At 38.2% G+C, this 13,093-nt stretch overlaps 1 protein-coding gene across 1 annotated transcript in view; it reads left to right on the top strand.

Moving 5' to 3' along the window:
- ascc3 (activating signal cointegrator 1 complex subunit 3) overlaps positions 1-13,093 on the top strand; it is a 148,924-nt gene that overhangs the window by 127,046 nt on the left and 8,785 nt on the right. Inside the window, exons 33-37 of the mRNA XM_043260891.1 lie at positions 52-184; positions 255-380; positions 7,800-7,911; positions 8,238-8,372; positions 10,990-11,214. Of these exons, the coding sequence (XP_043116826.1) occupies positions 52-184; positions 255-380; positions 7,800-7,911; positions 8,238-8,372; positions 10,990-11,214 (731 nt within the window). The remainder of the gene's footprint in view (positions 1-51; positions 185-254; positions 381-7,799; positions 7,912-8,237; positions 8,373-10,989; positions 11,215-13,093) is intronic.

The raw sequence follows: 13,093 nt of genomic DNA, 5'->3' as shown, positions 1-13,093 counted from the left end.
GTGTTTTTGCTGACTGTCCATTGTCATTGATCTCTATCATTTCCATTCCAGATGTTCTTCAGATGATGGGCCGAGCAGGACGACCGCAGTTCGATGATCAGGGCAAGGCTGTTATCCTTGTGCACGACATCAAGAAGGACTTCTATAAGAAGTTCTTGTACGAGCCGTTCCCTGTGGAGTCTAGGTGTGTATAAAGCAAAAAATCTCAATGTTTAATGCCGGTATGTGATAATGACTTCCCTGTGTATCTGCAGTCTCCTGAGCGTGCTCTCCGACCACTTGAACGCAGAAATCGCAGCGGGCACGGTCACCTCAAAACAAGACTCCATGGATTACATCACCTGGACGTACTTCTTCCGCAGGCTGGTCATGAACCCCAGGTACCGCACATTAGCGTCTTGCCTATTTTATTCCTAGTTTTGAGTCTCATAATCGATGTCATATGGCTACAATCCTTAGGAACGGTCAGCTGATGCGTAGAAAGCAGGTTGGCCAATGTGATGCAGAGGTTAGGGTCACCTCCCATTTGGCACACATGGTGTTCACGATGATATTTTATGCTTACTAGTGTCTGCCAATGATAAATATGAATCGATTATCAGAAGTTTGAGTATTAAAAATCTAGAGTCTGATTATTAGATGTCATAATCTAACAGTAGGCAAAATGAACTTTTACTAGTCTAGGTCGTTATTCAATCGTGCATATACCAAAAAGGTGTTTTTTTTATACCATTATCTAGATTAAAGATAATATACAATCATTGGTTTTAAGGTTGTTGTCACAATAAATAATGTATTTTTGGTAAGATTTAAGAATAGAGAACATTCATTCACTGTTAAATACGACTGTTTCCTCAATAAACTCCTTATTTGCTGCTTATTAATAGTTAGTAAGGTAGTTGTTAAGTTTCGGTATTGAGTAGAATTATGGGTTGTAGAATAAGGCATTAATATGTGCTTAATTACTACTAATAAATGGCTTATATTCTAGTAATGTGGTTGCTAAAAAAAATCTACCTTTTAAGAGACACTAAAATAAAAAATGAAGTAAAATATTTAGTTATGAAATAAATTAACATGAACTTAGTTTAAAAGTTTTATGCAGAAACTGTAAATATATTTTTTAAAGGTCCCAATGGGGGGAGGGGTAATTTCTCTCAAATGTCTAAATAAAATATCTTATATAGTTGTGGCTTAGTCATTTTTACTAATTTTGCCATAAAAACAGCTTTCAACGTTGACAAAAAAAAACATTTAATTCATAATGCTGTAATTATGCACTAACCACTTTTAACAAATCGATCTGTACTGTAAAGTGCTATTTCTTAATATTAGAATTGGGTGCTGGCCAATATGTAGATATACAAAGAGAATATATAATAAATACATTCTGACTTTTTTTCTTTTCTTTTTTTTTAAGAAAAGCATTACCACATGCACATAATGTATGTGTTTGGATGTCTAGAGGTTGGAGTATATTGCTCTTCCGATAAACAAATATAAAATAGTCTGGCTCAAAAACTTAAATAAACAAACAACAAGAATTTAAGGAAAATTAGAATTATTGCTTGTTTTATTAATTGGCCTGGTGGGAAATCCAAGCTGTTGGGTGAAACCGCAGTGACTGGACTGCAGCAAAAGACAGAAAAACATCTTCAACCGCTTTCACAGGGCTCATTACTTACTGTGTTTCCATGGCAACGTCATCGCTGGACACAGTGGCCACGGTCCAGCCCCGACAGTTTACACCTCCATCACAAAACAAGGGCTAAAAGATCACACACACGCACGCACACACCAGCTTCGCAGGGTCACATAGGGCAGCACAGACATCTGCGATGAATAGAAGAAGATGATTCCAGAACATTCCACTGACATTTGCACGCCTGTCAGGCCACATTAAACATAAAGACCTGTCTGTGCCCTCTCCCTTACTGCAAACACCCACAACCCAAAAACGCACGCCGATGCCTCAACTACTCTGATAACTGAGGTAATCAAACTCTTTATACGGGCAAGATTACTTTATTGTTTTTCACTGAAGTCCACTTTTAATCTGGAGTTTTTTCATGTATGTTTTTACACAAATTAAGTCTTTTGGCTACCGTACCTTTAAGATTATGTATATTATGTCGGTTACTGCCAGCCTTATTGCTAAATAACGAACAGGTTTCTGTCTAAATGTAGTTTTTGAGTTCTTATAAAAGACTTAACTTCGGTTTTCCACAATTTAAGATAATAATTCATGGAATTCATAAATTCATTAAATGGATTGCGAAATACGAATATATTCCTCAGCTATGTTTTGCATCGCAAGTATCAAAAGATTCTTAAATCAAGATACATTTAGTTGAGACGCAAAAAACACTCTTGTTTTCAGAGTCATTTAAAGATTTAGTGAGTTTGCACTTAGTGGTATGAAAAGCAGTTTTCCTTTTGAAGTATGCATATTTGATTACACTTTAATATAAACTGCATTTTCAGCTTCTTATCTCGTGTCATTTTTCTTGTTACCTTGATTTAAGATTCATTTACACTGGAAAACAAGACAAGTGCTTATGATGACAAACATTACTTTTTGCACTGAGATCAGAAGGTGCCATTTATATTTAAATATAGCTATTTATATTGTCTTGTGTGTGAAAGAAGAGTTATTCAAATCTTTAAGTTTTCTCTTTTGTATTATTTATTTATTTATTTTGAAAAATAAATTAAAACGTAACGGAGTGCAGTAAAAAGTTATGTTTTCAAACTTTGAAGTGTTCCACTTATAACTCAATGTGGTCACACTTTATTTTAAGGTCCAATTCTCACTATTAACTGCAACTTTTGCCTCAATAAATGTAATTACTGCATAATAATAGTTAGTATGCTAGTTTAGGTAGGTTAAGTTTAAATATCGATTAAGGGATGTAGAATATGGTCGTGCGTAATATGGTTCTGTAAAAAAACTTTTATGTGTGCTTCTTAGACGTTTACACCTAGAGAATATATAGACATGTTCCATTTATTTCTTAAATTGTCTTTTCTTGGTTTTAAAAATGCTTTAATTTCAGAGGCATTGATTTCAGAAAACATGCAAAAGCCTGCTATTAGAACATTGTGTAGTTGGGTAATGATGATATGTGAGGGTTTGATGTCCATGGAGAGCATTTGAGTTTGCAGGCTACACGTAGGTTTTGTTATTTTCTTAATGTAAGTCAGAAACACCACAGCAGCATGTTTCCAGTAAGGTCGTGTGTAAATAACAGAGCACAACGGCTCCATTTGGCACATCTCCATCAATCTCTGTGTGGTTCTGTGGCACAGTCATCTCTCATCAGCAGTGATTCACTGGAGCCGAGCGGCTCTGTAAGCGAACAGGAGCCCCAGAGGTCTCATAACGACCTCACATCAGGTTCCCTGAGACAGGAGCTAAATAATGCTAATGCTAATGGCAGTGATTTAATCAGCCGTATAGGTGTTCACTACAAGTCACACGTAACAGGCTGAAAGAAACGCATCACAGCAGAAAGATTGGCTGTGTTGAATGATGCTACATATCATTTGTAATGCTTTAATATCATTCACTACTGTCATTCACAATTAAAGAGGTCTTGTGAAGAGATCTTGTCAAATTAAAGTTTAATTTACAGTGAAATGTGTTTTAAGCTCTCTATCCACTTTTGACAGTTTAAACGCTATGTGTGACCTTGGACCACAAAACCAATCAAGGGTAATTTTATTTAATTTTTTATTGAGATTTATACAACATCTGAAAGCTAAATACGCTTTCCATTGATGTGTGGTATGTTAGGATGAGACGGTATTTGGCTGAGACAGAGCTATTAAAAAATCTGGAATCTGAGGGTGAAATATATATATAGATATATATAGATATATATATAGATATAGATATAGTTATATATATATATATATATATATATATATATATATATATATATATATATATATATAGATAGATAGATAGATAGATAGATTAATTATTGAGATGCAGAAAAATAAAGTATAATGCATATTATATCAAGAAGTATGTTTCGATTTATTTATTGTAGAATATATACAAAATATCTTAATTTAACATGGTCTTTACATGATATCCTATTGATTTTCATAAATGAACCCTGTTAAAATGTGGCCACTTCACTACCCATTCACCCATGATGGTGGGGCGGCCAGGTAGTGCTTTGACGTTACCCAGGTGGAGCATATGTTTGCAATGCATTTATGCCCACAAAACCTCGCCTGCCATGCAAAGCCTGTAAGCTGTCGTTCGCTCTCGCTGCCAAAGCTTACAGTGCTTCAGGCCAGGCCACTTCCACCTTGCACACCATAGGTATCTTTCAATTCCACCAAGCCAAGGCGCCCAAAAAGCTACACAAAGGTAGTTCTGATCCAAGGTTGATGCAGGAACTGTGTACGCCAACTGACTTTGCTCTACAAACAACGAAAGTTACAGCTTGGCCCCTCGGTCAAGTGATGTCCACCATGGTGATCCAGGAGCGCCATCTTGTCTGAATCTGGTGCAGATGAGTGACCTCTGCAAAGTTTGCTTTCAGACCTGCCTCTTGGGCAACACCGTTGAGGACTTTGCCCAGCAGTTCTCGGCAGTACAGAAACAGGTCATCAAGCACATCTTGCCCCAGTGTGATTCCAAAGCGCTGGGTGCCAGGTCTTCGTCTGGTCTCTGTCAAGGGTGCCCCCCTGCAGCTCCTACACCAGCACTGTCCCAAGAACACAGAATGAGGTAACCCCTCAACTGCGGGAGAAGAGCAATCTCTCCCCCCTGCTCTCTTTTCTCTGTATGGAGTTGGATTTGGTCAGTATGATGGCTCGCCACATGAACAAACCACACAAAGTCAGTGCTGAATTCCCTCTGTTCATTCAGTGCCAAGACAGTGGTCCCTCTAAACTTTTTTCAGAGGCTCCTGTGGCATATGGCAGCTGCAGTCGCAGTTACACTGCTCGGCCTGTTATATATGAGACTGCTTTAGCATTGGCTGCATGGCTCAGACCCAGAGATGGACATGGCATTAGTGCATTGTCCAGAGTGTCGCTGTCTTTTCAGCTCGTGGTCAGGCACTGCGTTCCTATGGGCAGGAGTGCCCTTAGGACAGGTGTTGAGGCATGTAGTGGAAGGTATCCCCTGATCAATCGCTGAGTTTCCTCAGAGGCAAAAGAAGGTTGAATCCTCCAAGATCACTCTTCATCCCTTCTTGGGATCCCTTTGAGCTGCTTGAGCTGAATATCTTTTCTTTTTTTCTTTTTTTTTACAAATTTTCACATGATCGCACTCACTTCCATGAAGAAGAGGACAGGGGACCTACACACATTTTCGGTCAATGAATTGTGCCTCGAATTTGATCTGGCTGATTTTCACATTACATTTGAGACCTCAACCTGGTTATGTGCCCAAGATTCCCAGCCCACCATTTCGGGATCAGGTGGTTGCAAGCGCTGGCCCCGGAGGAGGCAGACCCGGCCTTTGCGTCTCTGTTCCATTCACTTTTTTTTTTAATGTGGAATCCACCCAAATTTTCAGGAACTCTTTGTCTGTTTTGGGGAACAGCAGAAGGGCAATGCTGTCTCCAAACAGAGGTTGGCTCATTGGGTGGTAGATGCCATCACCCTGACGTCCCAAGGTGAGCCATGCCCTCTAGGATTGAAGGCTTATTCCACTCTGAGTGTTGTCTCCTCCCTCTCTTGCAGACATATTTATTGAAATACCCAGTGCCTTTGCAAGATGTTATCATCTTTAAGTAGAGCCTGTGTCCTCCTGTGTATTGGGTAACATCAATAAAGTTCCACATGTTGTATTATTGTGCTCTGCCCAACTGTTGCATTGGCCCGCTTTTCTGGCTTACAGGGCATTGGAAAAGTTACTTATTGAGTTCCATTTGTCCCAAAATGCTTGTATGTCAACATTTGTACCTCGTTTACATAACACAGTTCAGGTTGTGGCACTTTCCATAGGTCCCATGTACAGGAGAGTGGCTTGGCATGTCTCCATTTCCTCCTTCAGGGAATGAGGGTTATACAAGTAAAGAAACAGAGACGTTCATTTTAATCTTTATTTATCCAGACACCAATTCTTATTTTCTTCTTCAAATTTCTTAGAAAACAGTCTGCTTATATATACTATAATATAATATACATAATGTTTTAATTACAAAATAGGATTTGAATGTATTATCAAGATTATTTTTTATTCAGTGTAAAATTATGCAAACCAATGGTTTTCTTTATTCGAAAATTTAAGAATTAGAGAGAGGGTGTGAAATGGACTAGTTTCTGATTTGACTAGTTTAAGGGTGAAAACAATAGCTCTGTGGTCTGTTTGAACAGTCAATTCTTTTCTGGCTATCTCTCAAACGTTTAAGATCAGCTTTTGAAATGTGGAATAATATTACGCTATGAAAAAGTCTTGACATGTGGCCTTTTAGTCGAAGACTTGTCCTTCTCACACTGACACACACACACACACACATTAGGCCTCCTGACAGGCGGTTGGTTACCTGACACGAGCATTAAAGAGTAGCAGTGTGTTTGTATGAACAGACATCTGATCATTATTTACATGAACATCTTTATTTACTTGTCACCGTGATGTGTTTTTGCATCAACACATACAGATCATGTACAATATTCAGAGCTTGAGTTCTGAAAAAATGAGCAGTTTCTACAGGCTATATCTGAACAACCAGAATGAACTGTCTTTTTTTCTCTTGTTCATACAGCAGGAGAGATGTTTGCCGTCACTCAGAGTTAATGAAGTGCATAGTTGTGCGTGGATCTCATGTGGTTGCTCTTAGAGCTTTGCTAAGCATGGAAGTGATTTTTGCTCTCCAGCAAATCTGGGAATGATTTTGCAGCGCCGCAATGCTTTTGTGGAGGTGTTGTGTTGTTATATATACACCCACCTGTGTTGTCACAGGAGGCATCTGGGCAGATAGCACTGACAGTACCAAATGCGTTATTTGCTTACATTGAGAGAATGATTCTGTAATGTATTTAAAGATGTGACCAGGCCAGTATTTAAAGCAAAGTCCTTGAAGGCTTCAGGTTCCTCAATTCTCGTGAGTCAAACATTGAATTTCTAAAACTATCACAACTTGGCATGAACATGTGATTGTTGTTAAAGACATGCATTAAGAATGTGTTATTATTTCTGGTTTTAAATCCACATTCATTTTAGGTCTGTTCTGTTGTGTGCATTATTAAAATTGCACAATAAATTATGGCTTTTCATAGGATCTTTTTTTGTACTTTGTTTAAAATAAAAAAATCCAAGTGCCACAAAACAAAGTACACTTACATTAAATATATTCATATCTTAATGTGTCCCTATTGAAGGTTAATCTTTTTGGTTTTGGGAGTCCCAAACAACATGTTAACATTCATGCAAGGTCAACCAACATTAATTTTTATCTTATTTGTTCAGTGACTCCCAAACAATTTATTCTGTGATTAATTTTCCCAAATTCTGCCTGTGATTGGTCACATTTATTTAAAACAGCGTTTGTGAGCATTTAACGCTCCAAAAGCACCACCTAGTTGTGAAGAATGAATTTTAATTTTCATTCAGACCAACACTTGCAACAAGTGGGTGAGCAAAAAGCTAATATTTCATGTTGAAGTCAACATAAAAATGTAAAATGACTCTATAATATTGTTATTATTTACAGTGCAGTATTGAAATCCTATAAAAGCAAGCGGATTCTCTCAATTGAACATTGCAGACACATTGTTTGAGTGCGTGTGCTTTTCTTCTGCTTTTAACTGCTCTCTCTCGCCCTCAGTTACTATAATTTGGATGACATCAACCATGAAACCATTAACAAATACCTTTCAAACCTGGTGGAGAGGAGTCTGAGGGATCTGGAATGTTCCTACTGCATGGAAATACAGGAGGTAGAGTGATTTCAGCATTTACATCCAGGGTTTTGGATGTTTTTGTTTTGATTTTCAATTATTAATGATAATCTGTTCGCTATTGCTGCTCTTTTCAGATATTACTACTGCAGCATTATCAGTGAGCCTTTAGAGAGTCGGAGTGTTATTTGACGTTAAATGCTGCCTCTATGGACAGTGATGCAAAGCCGCTAGATTTTTAGGATGAAGTTGTGTAAATAAGCTTTCTTTTTTTCTGAAGGACCAACAAGGAATTTCATCTTTGACCTGTACAGCTGTATTTTGACCTCTGTCGTGTTAATCAGTGACCGTCTTGTTTTGTTCAGGACGAGCACACCATCGAGCCGTTGACGTACGGTCGCATCGCATCCTACTATTACCTGAAACACCAGACCATCCGCATGTTCAGAGAGCGTCTGCAGCCAGAGCTGCCCATCCAAGAGCTGCTGGCCATCCTGTCGGTGAGCAAACATTCATTTTAAAAAGATCCACTCTTTCCTCTCATCTTCTGGTCATTGATGCGTTCAGGGACGGTGCACTTTAAACAGCAATGCATCACCACCTTCACTGGCCAACATCCTGACATAGTTAATGATTATTCCATGAGTCCAGTTTGGATACATCTAAGCACTCACACACACACACACACACACACACATAATTGCACCCTAAGGGTTGGTGTGAAAATTAGCAGCTCTTTACGTTCGCCTCATTAGAGTGCCGCCCCTCTTGGCCCCGCTCTCACTGATCGCGGCCATAATTGAGACATAAAGGCTTTTCACACTTCACTGACGTCCTTGTGACATGACATCTGTCTCATACTAGAGGCGCTGCAGACCTGATGGAAACTCTCAAAGAATATTGTTAAAGCATGTTCTTAAACGCTTCTTATAACCAGCGCTGATAGAGCATGTGAAATCAGAGACAGAGCAACTCAAATATATAAAAGTTAAAACTTAAAATTTACATTCCATGAATGTAGTATAAATAAGTATCTCATTGCTTTAATTTTAACCAGTTAACAATGCAATTAGGTGAGGCCTGAAATCCTGTTAATTACTCTGTAATTTTTTGTGTGTTAAATCAAGCGTACTACAATCATTAAAAAATGTTGCCAGTTTTATCATTTCATAGAGTAATATCAGTTTACTAACTTTATACATTAATGTAAAGTTTTCCACTCAAATTTTTTGCTAATGTTCGGGCATTACTTAACTTGGTTAAATAATATGAATAAAAAAAGAATATATATATATATATATATATATATATATATATATATATATATATATATATATATATATATATATATTATTTTTTGTTCTAATTCTACAAGCAGCAATAAAGCATTTTACAGACAATCATTCCTAAGATTTATCCATAACCAAGACATCAGAGACTGTGACCGCTGTGTGACCTGGGCAAACAAACTACTCCGGGCCATCTCAGATTTCCTAATGTTAAAGACATCGGCGCAAATGATTCATCTGCCGAACTGGTCAAAATACAGAAGGTTTGAGAGATGAGAGAAGGTTTTGAGTCATGCCTGTGAATTTTAATGCTGGCGTGTTTGTGTGTCCAGTAATAGGAAAAGAGCACATGTTAATGTGTTAATGATGCCTGAGGCGGCAGGAATAAATCACTGATCCTCACAGTTATATGTGTCCCGTTTGATTATCCACTTACCACTCAGTCATTACATCTCGCTGTCTAACGCTCACACTGGTTGCTTAACAAAAGCGTGACATGAGGTGGGCAGGACCCCCATTTTCACTCTAACCAGTCTTTCAATAGCAACAAATGACCCCTCTGCGTGACGCCTCCCCCATCAGCCCCTCACTCACCCTTATTGTCCTCTAATTACCGTGGAAGGGTTCATAATGAGACACCAAGTCAAGGCCGCCCCTCACGGCTCCAAGAGCTCCCCCCATCCCAACACAATGGTCTTGACCTTCTCAGTTGTATCCGGCGTTTAAAATCATACAACAAAGCTATAAACTGTTAAACCGATATTCGGTTCAATGTAGATTTTCTTTTATATGTAAATGTGATTTGTCTGTGTCTAGTAGCTCTCTGTGTCTCGCGCTAACAACACATGCTTTAGATAAAATGCATAAAATAAATAACCTTGCGATATTCCCGAATAGACGTAAAATTACACTTAATTGGAACCCAAAAACATTAATGTTTTAACGCTTTATTTTACAGTTACACCTATTAGTTGCCTTTTAGCATGCATATTGCTGGAGCGTTAGCCATTTATTAGTGCAAATTAATGCCTTACCCTACATGATCTTATTCTGCATTACTTTTTTTTATAATCATATGAAAATAAGTCATTAATAATTAGTAAATCAGTCATAGTTATACAATTTTGTAAATAAGAATATAACAGTTATAACAAATAATGTCATTTAGTTGATATTCAACATTTTGTTCTGATTTCTTGTAAGGTTCATCTCTTTTTATTGATTTTTTTTTGAAGCCAAGTTTTGTAGGGCAGCCCGGAAAGTCACCGAAAGTGCAAACAGGCTCAGCTCAAAGGACTGTAATGTTTCTTTCTCTGTAAATGTCACCCAGTGCTAAAGAGTCAAACTGATCTGAACAGTTTGGTCTTCGTTTACATTTATGACTTCCTTTGCTTTATATAGTCTGTACAATACAGACTTCAGAGAGAGATAAACCTAGGCTCGGGTTTAAACACGTTTTAATAGTTATATTTAGCAGTTGAAGAATCATCAAAATACTCTCTCCGTTTCGAGATTTGGGGGAACGTAACGCAATGTATTTCTAAAGTAAAACGGTTTGTTCGCTCAAGAGAAAAAGGTTGGGTAGGTGGTTGCAGTTGGACAGGAGCAAAGAGCTAGGAAAAGATTCATTGTGGGATCTTCCTAAATGAAAAGTAACTGAGGAGATTTTAATGACAGACGAGCAGTTTAGTTTTTGCTGTTGTTGTCGTAGTAACATGCAGTGCCGTAACCGTAGCGTGTTTTCGGTCTTTAACGGATTACAGTAGTGGTGCATTTGTGGGCATGTTTGACATGACGTACAAAAGGGATGTCTCGTGTGTGTTTACAGGAAGCAGAGGAGTACGCCGAACTCCCCGTCCGTCACAACGAGGACCAGCTGAACAGCGAGCTGGCCCAGAGGCTCCCCCTGCAGGTCAACCCTCACTCGTACGACAGCGCGCACACCAAAACACACCTGCTCTTGCAGGCCCACTTCTCCCGGGCGCAGCTGCCCTGCAGCGACTACGCAACCGACACCAAAACAGTGCTGGACAACGCCATCCGCATCTGCCAGGTGTGTGTTGATGAATCACCGCTTCTTTCAAATCTACAAACTTACACTGACTTTAAAACAGGTTCTCGGGAGCGGTTCTAGCTTTGTTCTCATAACAGCTGAAGAACATAGATTCGGTTCGATGACGTCAAATCTGAACATAAAACCTAAAATATTCACGTTGATGTAAAAGGAAAATGGCACTGAACTAATTTGAATTTATACGTTTTATGTCAGCTGTCTATTTATTTGTTTTTTTGTTTATATATTGCAACATTAAAATAAAACTCAAGTAAATTGCTTCAGTACTAAAATTGTTTTTTTTTTTAGAAATAACGCATCTTAATCTTTAAAATGTGCTTAATTGCTAATTCTGTTCTTGTTTAAACTACACTACCCATAATGCTAAATAGAGATCTACCTATCAAAGACATCGTATGGAAATGAGATCGAGAGATGAAAAAGTGCGATAAGATCTCGTTTATTTGAATTAATAATTGACTCGCAACAACCTGTGCATTAAACGCTTTTACTGCACGCCTGCCAGCCAATCAGAATTCAGCATTATGACAGACCGTGGAATAAATACATGTAAACTATAATCTTTTGTCATTTTTCACAGAGCTGTTGGGTTTGGTTCAAGGCTTAAAGTCTATTCGTGCCAAGAACAGAAATGAAAGCATTGACTACAGTGGTGTCCACACCTATGGACCATAATGTTCTGTTTAGTCTAAGAATGCTTTAAAGTCAGATGAGCTTTTTGTTGTCGGTTTTGGATTGGAATATTTGTTTCCCGTCAATAATTGCCCCGAAAGTGTTTCCAGTTTATTTTCATGATTTGAGGTAAATGATCACATGTTGCTTTCATTACGGCTGTTAAAGTCGCGCTGATTTTCAAATGCAAATCAAATCCTTTGATTGTTACATTAAACCATTATACAAAGCGCATAATTAGTAGCTGAGATCATCATTATTATTTGACACGTAGTTCAAATAAAAAATTAAAAATGAAAAAATATAATAAATAAAATATGTCAATTTGTATCGTGCAACTGTTTTCAATATCGATCATGTGTTTCATATCACTTGGAATAAATTTCACTGGAATCAAGTATATATATTAATATAAACAATTGTAACGATACTTCACAATATTACGGTTTTCTGTGTTTTTAATCAAATAAATGTAGCCTCTGTGAGCATAAAAGAAAAATCGGACCCCACAGCTTTCAAATAGTAGTGTATATTTCAACATGGTATCAGACATCTGTTAAGCTCTGGTAAGTTCAGTTTATCCAGTAAATATATATTAGCAGATCGACTTAGGAGTATACTTTTTTTGTGCAAAGAAACGAAAAGTAATCATTTTAGTGAGTATGGTTTGACGTAATCAGGGGAACGTCGCATTGTCATACTCTCGTAACCCAGGGGAGAAGAAGAATTAAGAAAAAAAAAAAATCTCCTAGCGTCGCAAAACTGAAGTTGAGCCACTGATGACACGTGGACTGTTTTGCTATTTTTTATTATTGGTGTGGATTGTGTGTGTGTGCGTGTGTGTGTGTGTGTGTGTGTGTGCGCGTTTGTGCGTTCGCGCGCCGCAAAAGCTAGCAATCATCTCTTCTAAGACAGCATCCTAATGGTTCTCTGTGGTCCCCGTGTTATTCTGACGTGTGTAAACAGACCCACAGTGCAACACTCCGAGGACAGACTGGCTGAAGTGTGGATATGATTTATGGATATTCTGCTGTCAGGTCGTTGGGAACGTCATAAAACACTCTCCTCAAGGGCAGCCATAAAAAAAAGCCCGAGCCCGGCCAAGCAGCCTGATGTTGATTGTTCATGCCTGATGGCACACCTTCGGATCTGTTTGCAGTTGGCTATGCCTGAGACCGCGCTCTTG

This window comes from Puntigrus tetrazona, chromosome 16, assembly GCF_018831695.1.
Source record: "Puntigrus tetrazona isolate hp1 chromosome 16, ASM1883169v1, whole genome shotgun sequence".
Classification (NCBI taxonomy): Eukaryota; Metazoa; Chordata; class Actinopteri; order Cypriniformes; family Cyprinidae; genus Puntigrus; species Puntigrus tetrazona.
The sequence above is the reverse complement of the archived record's forward strand: the minus strand, read 5'-3'. Positions and strand labels throughout refer to the sequence as shown.